Raw genomic sequence first — 14,890 nt, 5'->3', positions numbered from 1 at the left:
TTTTTCACTCTCCTCTTTCACCTTCATCAAGAGGCTTTTTAGTTCCTCTTCACTTTCTTCCATAAGGGTGGTGTCATCTGCATATCTGAGGTTATTGATATTTCTCCCGGCAATCTTGATTCCAGCTTGTGCTTCTTCCAGTCCAGCATTTCTCATAATGTACTCTGCATATAAGTTAAATAAACAGGGTGACAATATACAGCCTTGACGTACTCCTTTTCCTATTTGGAACCAGTCTGTTGTTCCATGTCCAGTTCTAACTGTTGCTTCCTGACCTGCATACAAATTTCTCAAGAGGCTTAGGCTTTGTTTAATCCACTCCCCCCGTATCTTTGTCTCCTCCCATGCAAACAGGGTATTTTGACTGTCAGCCAAAGTATAAACCATGCTAACACCTTACACAGCTGAGCATAACAGTTGACTTTTCAAACAGAAGAAAGTATTATCTTAAGAAATGTGAATTGTTACCTACTGGTTCAACTAAAACAGTCTGGAGAAAGGACAGAAATAGCTCATGATTATGTGCACTGAGAACAGAAGACTATTAATCAACAGACCTAATGCAATCTAGAAGTATAGCCAGACAAAGTGGCTTGTGTAAGTGGATAGTTACAAAAGTTTTTCTAATGCATTTCCAGCAGAACCTCTACTGAACAACATTTATTGACTCATGACACTATATAAACATTTACTGACCCATGACACTATATAAACTTGAAAACAGTAACCTTTCAAAATATTAAAATAATCAGATCAGTCCAAATTACTGAGGTTTTATTGTTTCCATACAATTAATGTGTGGAAATTGTCACTACATTCTAACTATTCTATTAACCTTAAAAGAAAAAAAGGGCAAAATTTAGTGATAATTTTGGCCAAGAGGAGACAAATGAGGAAAAATGATGACCAAGAACTAGCATAAAATTATTATTCATCTAGAATAATGAAAATATAACAATGAGTTCCTATTAGAGACTGTACTAATAATCATATACATGACCTAACTTTTAATCCTAGCAATACCATCAAGGTATTATGTACCCAGGTACTGTTAGTACAATGATCTCCATTTTATAGTCTAGAATATAAGATCAGACTAGAATAAAAGACTATAAAGCTAGTAAAAACAAAAGACCGGTACTGAATTCAGGTTTACATAGTTCCAGAATCCAGGCACTGAGCCATATTGTACTACTGCACCTCCAAGTATTTTTACTACAAAAATGTGTTCACATAGAAGAACTGCATGTATTCCAGTAGATGCAGTAGGATCCCATTTTAACAGCTCATTGAAATATGGACTCAGATAGTCCACAAGCTGTGTCATGCCTCTTATAATGCTTCAATTTCAAATAATACCCAGGGATAATTATCTGTTTGGAAGATAATAAGACTAAGAATGGCACCCCACTCCAGTACTGTTGCCCGGAAAATCCCATGGATGGAGGAGCCTGGTAGGCTGCAGTCCATGGGGTTGCCAAAGTCAGACACGACTGAGAGACTTCACTTTCATTTTCCACTTTCATGCATTGGAGGAGGAAATGGCAACCCACTCCAGTGTTCTTGCCTGGAGAATCCTATGGACGGAGAAGCCTGGTAGGCTGCAGTCCATGGGGTCGCACAGAGTCGGACATGACTGAAGTGACTTAGCAGCAGCAGCAACCTTTTCAACTAGGACTTAATGTAGAAATTTAACTATTTGCATACCCTTGGTAAGCAAAAACAAGACTCAAGTTGAACCTATTTAAGCATAACACTTCTATTTCTTTTAAAGTTAAATGTGCTACATTTCCTATTTTAATAATATTTATCCTTCCTTAATATATTTATAAATTTATGGGATGAGTGATTTAGCACATATCACTTCAGCAAGCTGAGCTGTTTTCCTAACTTGTGAAGACTGAATGATCATGTATGTTAAATAGCTTTGCAAACTGTCAAGCCCACACAAATACAAATTGCTATACTGATAAGTTATTTTAATTTATGGGATGAAATGATGACAAACTTTTGAAAATGATTTAGTAATCAAATTAGCCTCATTTCAATTATTGGATTAAAAAATAATCTAAAAATCCATTGTACACTGGAATAAGGAAACTGGAACCTCCCCTCAGTGAAACCATCACCTCCAGAAAAAGACGTAATTTCAAAGTCCTGTTCACACAATATTTTCATGTAATTCTGGAATGTTCTAAGTGGGGTGAGTTACTCCACTAGCCCAAAATATGTTAGTGGGGTTCACTATTAAATGTTCAAAAGAATAAGCTTTCAAAAATGATGTGTCAAAGACTCTCCAAGAGAGTTCTATCAACTAACAAATGAAATATGAGGACTGTATCCAAATGGACAGGTCATCATCTTTTCAGGGGATCTGCCTTATCTGAGATGCTAACTTTAATTTGCCTTGAGAACAGAATTTGGCTCTCTTCAGTTTTCTCATCCCATTCAGAAATAAGATTCTGGAGAGGAAGAGTTAAAAATGAAGCGTAAGATCCAATGGTCCTTTATCTCCTAGTTCTTGTCCACTTACTCAAAATTTCAGATGAAGTCAGGAAGAATGTTCAGCACTACTCTGGTATCTGACTGCCTACGATAAGCCCTTTTTTCCAGATCAGTTGTAATTCTCCTCCCGAAGTAAAGGGAAAGACCACATCAGCTGAGGGCAGTTGTCTTCCAATTGCTATTAAGGCAGTGTTTGTAGCTACTTATAAACATCTGTAATTTCTGAAAGAAAAGAAATATACAACAAACAAAAACAGCCTCCCTTCTACAACAACTTATATAATGGCAACTATGATATCTTTATAAGAGATAAAAGAGATTCAAAGACAACATAGAAAAAATTTTTAAATGTCTGAAATGGTTGAAAATTAGTAACTCCATGGGACAACATAGCTGTCAATATTCATACATAATGAAAATCATAAGGATCATATATACACGTAAATACATAATTGAATTTTCAGAGAAGAAGATTTATTTAAGGGATAATTTTTTTTAAAAGGCAGAGTCAAAAGGTAAAAATACTTTCAATGAAAAAGAAAAAGCTTCAAAAAAAACAACAAAAAATATAAAATAATCTATGAGATTATCAATAAACAAAAAGAAAAATCTTCTACATCAGCTATAAAAATATAGAAAAGTTCTGCTGGCTATAATGTATTGTAGAAATAAAGACCAGGTTTCCTACATTGGGGATGGAATGAATCACTTTTTTTATCTTTAGAAATTAAAAATAATTCTTTAAAAAGTGATTCAATTTATAAAAATTTACAATAAAATAAAAATATGTAACAGAAATTTATATATTTGAATCATAACTAATATATAAAATTTTAAAGTGAAATTCACTATAATAAATAGTGGGGAGATAGGGTAATTTTTTCTTTTCTATTCCTATTTTTCTTTACTGAGCATATATTACTTTAACAATGAAGAAATAATCTAGTTTTTGAAAAATTTCACATCTTCTATAAAATACTGAAATTGTAGATTGAGAACCAATGTAAATCAGTGATTCACAAAAGGGAATTACCTTTTTCCAGGGAGTGTGAGTCTCTATAAATTCTTTTAATTCAAAGAAACTCCAAGTTCTACTGAATACATTAGAAAAATCTTTGTAGACATAATATATGTAACAAGTTATTCATAAATGATAACTTATAGTAGAAAACCACAGCATTCCCAATTAAGAATTATATATACTATCCTGATTATCTGGTGATAAAAACAAAATGACTATATTATAAATGCTCAAATAATTAAGGATCTCTAAGATTCAGATAAATAGCATAATGCACACTTAGTAGATATCTGTTACCATTTCACTGTATAGAGTATATATATGCAATGAAGAAGGGTACATTAAAAACCAGTTTTACAAAATTATTAAACTTTTAAAGCTGATACTTGGAGGTACACTATTCCTATATATTGGTTGATATGAAATAAACTGTTAAATTTATCATACTGATTGAGAGATAAATATAGACATAAAAATGGTTTATCACATTAAGACAGACCACGTCATAAGTGTCTACATATGACCATTATAAATTTTTCTAATTAGCTCCCCCATCATGGTCTCTGTTACTTGAAATAATGTATTTCATTCTTCTTTGATTCAGGACTTTCTATAATGTTTTGTATAGTATGCTTTGTACTCACTGCACTTCATAAATCTGTATATTCATCCACTGAAATTAAAAATTAAATTAATGACCTATACATTTTAATTGATCTCCATTTATTTCAAAGGTGTAGGGATAGAATAATAAATAAAACTAACATTCTTTTTACATATCCATCATAATTATTATTTGACCTAAATGAACAATCTGTGCATCTTGTTTAGACCCTACAGGATCTTTAATATTTTGGACTTTTATAATAAACTATTAATATGCAAGGAGACCTGTAAAACAAAAAGCTGAGGCTTGAAGGTACAGTAGAAAAATAATCAACAACAGTTGGGATGGTTGTTTCTGGTCCTCCTCCCATCACTACAGGAGAGTATAATACAAAATTTCACCATAGGATGTAAATCAGACAAAGTACTACAGCAGCTCATATTTCATGTTGCACTTTGATGTCCTAGTCACAGATCTAACATGGCTCCATCTGTAAATTTTCATAATGTGACCTTAAAGTCAACACTCAACACTGCACAATGATATATGTATTTTGAACAATTTCAGAAGGTAAAATTTATAAAATTCTGATCATTTTAAAAACAGGAGCAAACTGAAAATTTCAACTTCCTTTTTAAATAAGGAATATTCAAAGTCAGTAATATTATTTGGGACTTCATTTGTTATATCTATACCAATGTGAACACTAAATAATTTCATTTACAGGTTCTTATAATCAGATTATTTATCCATGGTAATAGGTATTCACAAATTCAGGATTTTTATAGATTTCTCTTCCTGTCAGTTTTCACTATGCTATTCAAATGTCAAGTAGACACCAAGGAAATAGAGAATGAATGATTATTCCCTTCAGGAAGAAGACAGAAGAACCCTCCAACTCCTGTTCTATACATAAGCAATGACTGCACAGAAATTTAAAATATAAATAAAGTTAAAGGATATGGAAAGGTATGGTATTACATAGTCAATCTTTCAAACTCAGCTTTCTAACTAGACTTTATTAGATGGAAACTCTCAGTTTTAAAGTTCTAATTAATTATAAAGCCACTAATCAACAAAATAACTGTTCATTTTATTTAAAATCCCAAAATTGAACTCATTTTCTATATATTTGATGAGGAATAAGAAGATATTTTTGTCAAGGTCCTATATCTCCATCAAGAAACCATACAGCAATCCTCAGTCTTGAGTTTTTCTCAAATAAAAGTAACAATAAATGTATTTTTAAAACTAGAAAAATAATTAATACCTGTCAGCAGAGAAGTTTGAAAAGATTATTTCACTGGGACAAGAAAACAGAAACAGAACAAGGGCAATTATACTGTTAAAAGAATATATGTCACTTTCAAGGGCTAAAACCTTAAGGATGAATCCCTAAGGCCACATGAACAAAATGTACAAGTTAATTTAAAATATTATTTTAAATCTCTTTACTATTCAGGAAATCTTAAATAAATGTAATTCTACCTCCAGTTTTCATTAATATGGTAAGGCACTGCTAAAATATCCAGAACTTTCTCCAGATAAATTCTTATGGACCTTTATGAAATCTGTAACACAGAATTAAGTGTCACAGACCAATCAAAGGAAACTCAGTTGTAAATGTCTTGCAAATAGGCAGTTTAGCATTCTCCCCTTTAGAAAGGCCTCATGCTTATTAGCAAAGCCGCGATCTAAGAAGTCAACAAAGAAATTAGCAGACCCTTCCTTCCTCAGGCACACACCATACATAACAACAGACTCTTTCAGCTTCCAGGAGAAGCAGCAGGCTTTGATTTTGACCAAGGGTAAGAAAGCAGTGGATGCTGACAAATACAAATTGTCTCTGATTCCAGTAGTGACTACTTTAATGGTCAGTGTTTTAATTTATTTACTTATTTTAAAAGATAAGAATATAATATTTTGAGGAAAACAGTAAGTAAATTCTTTGACAGTCACATATTTCTTAGTCCTAGCATACATAACCTTGATTTCTACTTAATTTGAGTCAATGCTAGGCAGGTACAATTTCAAGAGCTAAATTTTTAGCTTCTTTTTTTGGTAACCTCAGTATTAAAAATTTGAAATAGCCATTTCCTAAGAATAGGGAATAATAATTTATAGAGATAAAATCTTGATAAACCTAAGAATCAGAAGAGATTCAATTAATTATTGGCTGAATAAACCAAAAGCTGAACAATTATGGCAATTATCTACTACAATCTGATATGTTTATTATAAGCAAAATGCTTAACATAAAGTAAATGTTCCTCTTGATCCAAATGCAGAGCAGTCATAAGCGATTATACATCATACTATTAACAGTCATTAACTGATGTACATTAAATACTCAGTTATTTAATGAATATTAAAAACTAGGAAGCATTATAATAATGTGCTACTTTCTAGACAGATATACAATGACAGATATACATTAGAACGATGTGCTTTTTAAGTACATCTGGTATAACAGAAAGACAGAACAGAAATTTTCATCTAGGTTGATATTAAAAAGAAAGCCTTCGGCACAAAAAACATAAAACAGATTTCCTTATAGATCTTTCAGAAACATAGATTATGACATTTTTCCAATATTACCCAAAAGAAAAACATATCTATGCTTACTATAAAAATTCTTCTAATGTCCTGAGTTAATTCATAACATTTTACAATAAGAATATAGCACATGGATATGTAAGTTAAAATATAATGACTGTAAAACCAACTTTTTTCAGTTTCACAAAACCTATACATAATAAAATGAAATTATAAGGAGAACCAAACAACATATTTTTCACTCTCAGACTATAAATTATTTCACTGTATAACCTTAAAACAAATCATGAATGTTTCTTATAATAGTAGTTAAACCTATTAGATTTTGGAATAGAACAACAAATTTGTATTGCTTCAAGTTACAGAAGTTTATTATTATTAAAAGAAATTTGACAAAATACTTGTGAAATGCTGAATAAGTATAAATTATTGACTGGCTACTATTCTTTTTCTTTTTTTCAAAACTCAATGACATTATAATACAGCCCAGAAAATCTACAGAGAACATTAAAAACAGCATTTTGCTAACAAATAAGCAGATAATTTAAAATGAAACTAATGAACATTAAAAAAAATTGTCTAACTTTAAATCTTAAAGACAAACTGTTATTGCAAAGCTATAAAATACATACAAGCAAATGCTGTCATATATGGCATGCCCTACTTTGGCTGTAAAATATATTTTTTTGTGTTTAATGCAGTAATTTTTGTTTGTGAAAACAGAAAAACATTTTAAAAGGAAAAAATACTTTTATCTCTCTAAAAATGGACATACAGGTATTATGGTAGTAATCATACAAAACATGTTAAATGAAACATCCCAAATAAAATGTCAAAGAACATATAGATTTTAACATTTCAGAATCTAATCATCGTCATCATTATCATCACTACTTCTACTGTGAGTCACAATCCACTCCCTGTAGACCTGAATTTTCTGTAAGCATGGTAAAGAAAAAAAGAAGCACAAAGGTTAGTTAAGTATGGCAAACTGCTTGGAAAACATGTACAATTATGAAATGGTCAAGAAGTCAATAATTTTGAAGACTTCAGCTCTAAGTGGGGTAGTAATTATGGATATTATATTTCATAATCTAATAGATTTAACTAAACTCCACTGGTTGGCACATTTAATGTATAAAATAACTTGATGATATCAGTAAATTATTCCATGACTGTGTTAGAAATATTTTCTTTCTCTAGTAGGCAACTTTAATAGACTACTAGGAAGTACTATAATAATGTTTCACTTTCTAGACAGAAAGATATACAATCAGAGTGTATCTCATATTTAGTTATCAAACATAGGCACATATAATTTAGTAAAAACAGAGCACCCTTTTTAGAAAGTTAGAAAATAAAAGGACAAACATCTGAAAGTACTAAATATTTTCTAAGGGCATTGTTATTAAATCACTTAGGTTAAATTGAGGTAGATGAGATTTGAAATACTGATTATGTGTCACCTACTTCTTTGCAACAGTACTGGTATTTATATATTTTAGTGTTTGCTAATAATAAAGTTTTAATTCAAAAATCACTGTTACCACTAAAGCAACAACCCACTTCTTACACCTGTGAGGGAATAATGCCAAACACAACATCCTAAAACATCTGGTGAATTCCTATAGGTATTCAGACTAATACAGTACTTATTGCACTTGCTGAAAAATAAGTAATGGCTGACAAGGATTGTGAATTTTTAGTCATTTAAACAGCTCTTTCAGCAATTAATACTAAGACTGCCCCTCTGAAAATAATAGGCATGTTTAAAAATACAGTCAATAGTCATGGCCTTAAATCCCAAACTTTAAAGCTTTCAAAAACAATCAATGGAAAAAAGTGTAGGACAAACTTATTTATTACTGAAATCAAGAAATCAACCACGAGAAACTTTTGGTATCTCATGGCTTCCTTGTCATCTGTTCCCTAATAATGAGGATGTATGTCTAAACTTTCTTCACCACTCTAAATTCTCTTCACTGAATATTAACTATTCAGTATAGTAAAATGAATTAATAATATGTTAATTATGTTCTAATAAGGGAAGGCAGGTACTGAATAGGTATGTATGTTTCAATTGTCTAACTATGGGGGATTTCTACATTTCCAAGGAATGATATACTGTCCTTATACAGTCTGTCAACATGCTATTTAGAACATGCTCTCTCAGTAGATTGCCAGTTTTATCCCAATATGCAATTATTTTGATGCTTTAAAAGCATTTTAACACAATGTAAACACAATGTAAAACCACATAACTAAATGTCATATATTAACCCATTGCTTATAGTTTATGGAAGCACATTTAATGCAAAATTATATACTGGGCATGTAGTGGGTAAAATATTAAAATTTGAAATCTTTACCCTTATCACTTTAAACATAGTAATATTTAAAATATCAAAGCTATAGAGGAAAGACTGTATCTCCCCACAATGTATTATTACTATGAATATTTTCAAGTCTGTACAACAGAATGACTCCTTGTTTTAAAATAAATCATTTAATTTACGATTCCATATCTAAACCACAGAAATGACTTTAAATTGGTATATCCTCTTGTGAATGTTATCTACAGCATAATCCAGATTTTAAAAGGTCCAATTTACAAAGTAAAAGCTATATAAACAGATAAAATACTCCACCTTCAAACTTACTATTGCTCCAAAAGCTAAATTTCCTTACTAAAAGATGCTGGTTTTCATGTGAATTGCTTATTAATTTCACAGGGTTTTAAACAGACCATACAAACACAGAGCAGGAAGAAGAGTCATGGCCATTTAAACAACTTCAAAAGAAAAGGAGAACCCAAGAATTCACAATAGCAGTAGTCATGATTTTTTTCCGTATATTGTCTAACTGGACAGGAGGATTATATCTGGAATATTAATGGTTTGAAGGAAGTACCCTAAACAGAAATGGTCTAACTGAGTAAATAAACACCATCAACTATGAAGGAACATAAGGCACAATGGCTTTCAACAAATCTAGCAAATCCAGTACAGGACTAAGAATATCCTATAAAAAGATCAGATCTGCTAAAAATTCTATACAAAATGTTACCAATATAAAAGCTTTTCTTTGCATTCAAAATACTGAAACAGCTGTTATGTAGTTTGTAAATTTTAAGACTAAAATCTATTGTTGGCTTTCACTTGCAAAGTCATGCATTAACTGTTTTCATATCAAACTTTTTGATGCCTGTAAAAAAGAAAAAAAAAATCTTATAGCACATTTAAAACCTAAGTAAATTTAAGAAACTTTAAATTAAATTAAGCAGAAGTATAAAAGCCCAAATATCCTAATACATATTTAAAGCAATATATAGCTACCTAAAAAAAAACACTGATGACTAAATTAATTTTAATTAATAAGTTATTTCTTCACCCACCTGTAACATTTGATTTCCAGTACCATCCCTCAATCTGTAAGGTCTGATAACTCCATCTTCATTAAAGAATCTAGGGGGTCGCAGACTCTCCACTTCATCAGAGGTCTCTGTAGCTCTAGAGGAAAATGTATAACTTGACTTTAAAATTACTCAAAAACTCCTAGTATACTTTAAAATGTAACTGTTAATACTAAAAAAGATCTTTTGGACAAAATGAGACTATTACCTCACTTCTCTGTTTTAAAACCTGTCTTCTGACACAAACAGTGTAAGTTTTCTAGAAAAATGTAGAACTGTAAAGAAGTTTTTTTTATAGATTCTCTTGGATTTTCTTTGTAGACAAGAATCAGAGAATCAGCATATGAGTACTGCTTTTTCTCTTCCGATTTAAGACTTTTAATTTCTTTTGCTTTTCCTATTTCCTACTATATTGCACTACTATATTGCATTATTAGCTTCTCCAACACAATGCTAAAGATGGCGTTCAAGCACCCTTCTCTTGTTTCTAACCTTTAAAAAGAAAGCTTCTAAGAGTTCTTCATGAAGTATAGATATCAGCAACTTTTTTTTTTAAGGCACTTCTTGTGAAGCCAAGTAAATTAATTTCTACTTTTAGTTCACTAACAGTTTGTTTTTGGCCACTGTTACTGAAATCTTGAATGAGCAATGGATTTTAAATAGAGAATTTTCCCCAGGTCATTGCTGTAATTCTACAGTTTATCTCCTTCAATCTATTCATGTTTTAAGTCACATTACATGATTTTCTAATGTTCAAATACCTTCACATTCCTTTCTGAGGCTTGATATGTACTGTTTGAAACACACACATTGCTGAATTTGGTAATATGCTAATATTTTTGACTGTATGGACCTACATGAGATTGACTCACTTATTTGATCATTCATACATTCAACAAATGTTCACCCATTCAATAAATATTAAGAGCATGTAATGTATCCAGTAGTCATGTATGGATATGAGAGTTGGACTGTGAAGAAAGCTGAGCGCTGAAGAATTGATGCTTTTGAACTGTGGTGTTGGAGAAGAATCTTGAGAGTCCCTTGGACTGCAAGGAGATCCAACCAGTCCACCTTAAAGGAGATCAGTCCTGGGTGTTCATTGGAAGGACTGATGTTGAAGCTGAAACTCCAATACTTTGGCCACCTCATGCGAAGAGTTGACTCATTGGAAAAGCCCCTGATGCTGGGAGGGATTGGGGTCAGAAGGAGAAGGGGACAACAGAGGATGAGATGGCTGGATGGCATCACCAAGTCGATGGACGTGAGTTTGAGTGAACTCCGAGAGTTGGCGATGGACAGGGAGGCCTGGCGTGCTGCAATTGATTCATGAGGTTGCAAAGAGTCGGACACGACTGAGCGACTGAACTGAACTGAACTGAATGAATCCATAGTATAAACATATACATATGGATCAATTCTCCAGGTAAAAGCAAAAACTGGCAGAATGGATAAAAAATGTGATCCAATTATATGCTGCCCATAAGAGGCTCATTTTAGAGTCAAAGACACACATAAATTTAAAGTAAAAGGATGGAAAAACATATACAATGTAAATAATAACCAAAAGAGAGCTGAAATGGCTCTACTAGGAGACAAAAAAAAAAAAAAAAAGAAATGGCTCTACTAAATCAGAAACAATTAGACTTAAAAAATTCCTGTTAGACACAAAGAAGGACATTTTACTTAGAATTAATTTCTATTAGAATACAGATGATTTACACAGTTGTATTAGTTTCAGGTGTACAGCAAAGTGAATCATTTACACATACACCTACATCCATTCTTTTTTAGATTCTTTCTCCATATAGGCCGTTACAGAGTACTGAGTAGAGTTCCCTGTGCTATATAGTAGGTCCTTACTATTATCTATTTTATATATAATAGTGTGTATATGTCAAACCCAATCTTCCAATTTATCCCTCCCTTCCCTACCCCTTGGCTTCCTTCGTATCTCAGATGGTAAAGAATCCGCCTGTAAAGCAGGAGACCCCAGTTCGATTTCTGGGTTGGGACGATCCTCTGGAAAAGGGATAGGTTACCCATTCCAGTATTCATGGGCTTCCCTGGTGGTTCAGCTGGTGAAGAATCCACCTGCAATGCAGGAGACCTGGGTTCCATCGCTGGGTTGGGAAGATCCCCTGGAAAAGGGATAGGCTACCCACTCCAGTATTCTGGCCTGGAGAATTCCATGGACTGTATATAGTGCACGGGGTCGCAAAGAGTTGGACACGACTGAGCGACTTTCATTTTCTCGTTCCCTTACCCCTGGTAACCAGTTTGTTTCCTACATTTCTAACTATTTATGCTTTGTAGATAAGTTCATTCATACCATTTTTGTAGATTCCACACGTACGCAATATCATATATTTGTCTTTGACTTACTTCACTCATTCTGACAATCTCTAGCTTCATCCATATCACTGCAAATGGCATTATTTTATTCTTTTTTATGGCTAGTAATATTCCATTGTATATCTGTACCACATCTTCTTTATTCATTCATCTGTTGATGGACATTTAGGTTGCTTCCATATCCTGGCTACTGTAAACAGTGCTGCAGTGAACACTTGGGGGGGCATGTATCTTTTGGAATTATGGTTTTCTCCAGATATAAATGCCCTTGAGTGGGACTGTTGTATCATACACTAGCTCTATTTTTAGTTTTTTAAGGAACTCCCATATTGTTCTCCATAGTGGTTGTACTAATTTATATTGTCACCAACTTGTAGGAAGGTTCGCTTTTCTCCACACCCTCTCCAGCATTTATTGTCTGTAGATTATATTGATGAAGGCCATTCTGATCTGCATTTATCTAGCATTAATAATCAGTGATACTGGCATCTTTCCATGTGCTTTTTTAGCCATCAGTATGTCTTCTTTTGAGAAATGTCTGTTTAGGTCTTTCACACATTTTTTGATTGGGTTGTGTCTTTGCTATTGATCTGCATGAGCTGTCTGTATATTTTGGATATTAATCCACTGTCAGTTTTCATTCCGATCCCAAAGAAGTTCAGTTCAGTCAGTTCAGTCACTCAGTCATGTTTGACTCTTTACAACCCCATGAATGGCAGCACTCCACGCCTCCCTGTCCATCACTAACTCCTGGAGTTTACTCAAACTCATGTCCATTGAGTTGGTGATGCCATCCAGCCATCTCATCCTCTGTCGTCCCCTTCTCCTTCTGCCCCCAGTCCCTCCCAGCATCAAGGTCTTTTCCATCAAAGAAAGGCAATGCCAAAGAATGTTGAAACTACTGCACAACTGCATTCATTTCACATGCTAGCAAAGCAATGCTGAAAATTCTCCAGGCGAGGCTTCAAATAAGCAGGATGACAATATACAGCCTTGACATACTCCTTTCCCAATTTAGAACCAGTCTGTTGTTTCATATCCAGTTCTAAGTGTTGCTTCTTGACCTGCATACAGATTTCTCAGGAGACAGCTCAGGTGGTCTGGTATTCCCATCTCTTTCAGAATTTTCCACAGTTTGTTGTGATCCATACAGTCAAAGGCTTGGCATTTTCAATAAAGCAGGAGTATATCATGAAAAATCCTTGACTGGATGAAGCACAAGCTGGAATCAAGATTGCCGGGATAAATATCAATAACCTCAGATATGCAGATGACACCACCCTTATGGCAGAAAGCGAAGAGGAACTTCACCCATCTGTTGTCAGTTGCTTTGTTTGCAAATATTTTTGCCCACTCTCAGGGTGGTCTTTTTGTTTTGTTTACGGTTTCCTTTGCTGTGCAAAAGCTTTTAAGTTTAATTAGGTCCCATTTGTTTACTTTTGTTTTTATTTTAATTTTCATTACTCTAGGAGGTGGATCAAAAAAGCTCTTGCTGCAAATTATGTCAGAGTATTCTGCCTATGTTTTCCTCTAAGAGTTTTATAGTATCTGGTCTCCAGTTTAGTTCAGTTCAGTCACTCAGTCATGTCTGACTCTTTGTGACCCCATGGACTGTAGCACACCAGGCCTCTCTGTCCATCACCAACTCCCAGAGTTTACTCAAACTCATGTCCTTTGAATCGGGGATGCCATCCAACCATCTCATCCTGTTGCGTCTCCTTCTCCTTCCCCCTTCAAATCTTTCCCAGAATCAGGGTCTTTTCAAATGAGTCAGCTCTCCACATCAGGTGGCCAAAGTACTGGAGTTTCAGCTTCAACATCAGTCCTTCCAATGAATATTTAGGATTGATTTCCTTTAGGATGGACTGATTGGATCTCCTTTCAGTCCAAGGGACTCTCAAGAGTCTTCTCCAACACCACAGTTCAAAAGCATCAATTCTCGGCGCTCAGCTTTCTTTACAGTCCAACTCTCACATCCATACATGACCACAGGAAAAACCATAGCCTTGACTAGACGAAACTTTGTTGCCAAGTAATGTCTCTGCTTCTGAATATGCTATCTAGGTTGGTCATAACTTTCCTTCCAAGGAGTAAGTGTCTTTTAATTTCATGGCTGCAACCACCATCTGCAGTGATTTTGGAGCCCAGAAAAATAAAGTCTGACACTGTTTCCACTGTTTCCCCATCTATTTCCCATGAAATGAAGGGACCAGATGCCATGATCTTAGTTTTCTGAATGTTGAGCTTTAAGCCAACTTCTCCACTCTCCTCTTGCACTTTCATCAAGAGGCTCTTTAGTTCTTCTTCACTTTCTGCCATAAGGGTGGTGTCATCTACATATCTGAGGTTATTGAGATTTCTCACAGCAATATTGATTCCAGCTTGTGCTTCATTCAGCCCAGTGTTTCTCATGATGTTAATCTGCATATAAGTT

General features: G+C 33.6%; 1 protein-coding gene across 1 annotated transcript in view; it reads right to left on the bottom strand.

The window, feature by feature from the left end:
- LOC104996790 (vacuolar protein sorting-associated protein 13A-like) overlaps positions 1-14,890 on the bottom strand; it is a 207,917-nt gene that overhangs the window by 23,385 nt on the left and 169,642 nt on the right. Inside the window, exon 54 of the mRNA XM_010851154.1 lies at positions 10,084-10,198. Within this exon, the coding sequence (XP_010849456.1) occupies positions 10,084-10,198 (115 nt within the window). The remainder of the gene's footprint in view (positions 1-10,083; positions 10,199-14,890) is intronic.

Source organism: Bison bison, unplaced genomic scaffold (assembly GCF_000754665.1).
Source record: "Bison bison bison isolate TAMUID 2011002044 unplaced genomic scaffold, Bison_UMD1.0 scf7180017864298, whole genome shotgun sequence".
NCBI classification, from domain to species: Eukaryota; Metazoa; Chordata; class Mammalia; order Artiodactyla; family Bovidae; genus Bison; species Bison bison.
This window is presented reverse-complemented; position numbering and strand designations above follow the sequence as displayed.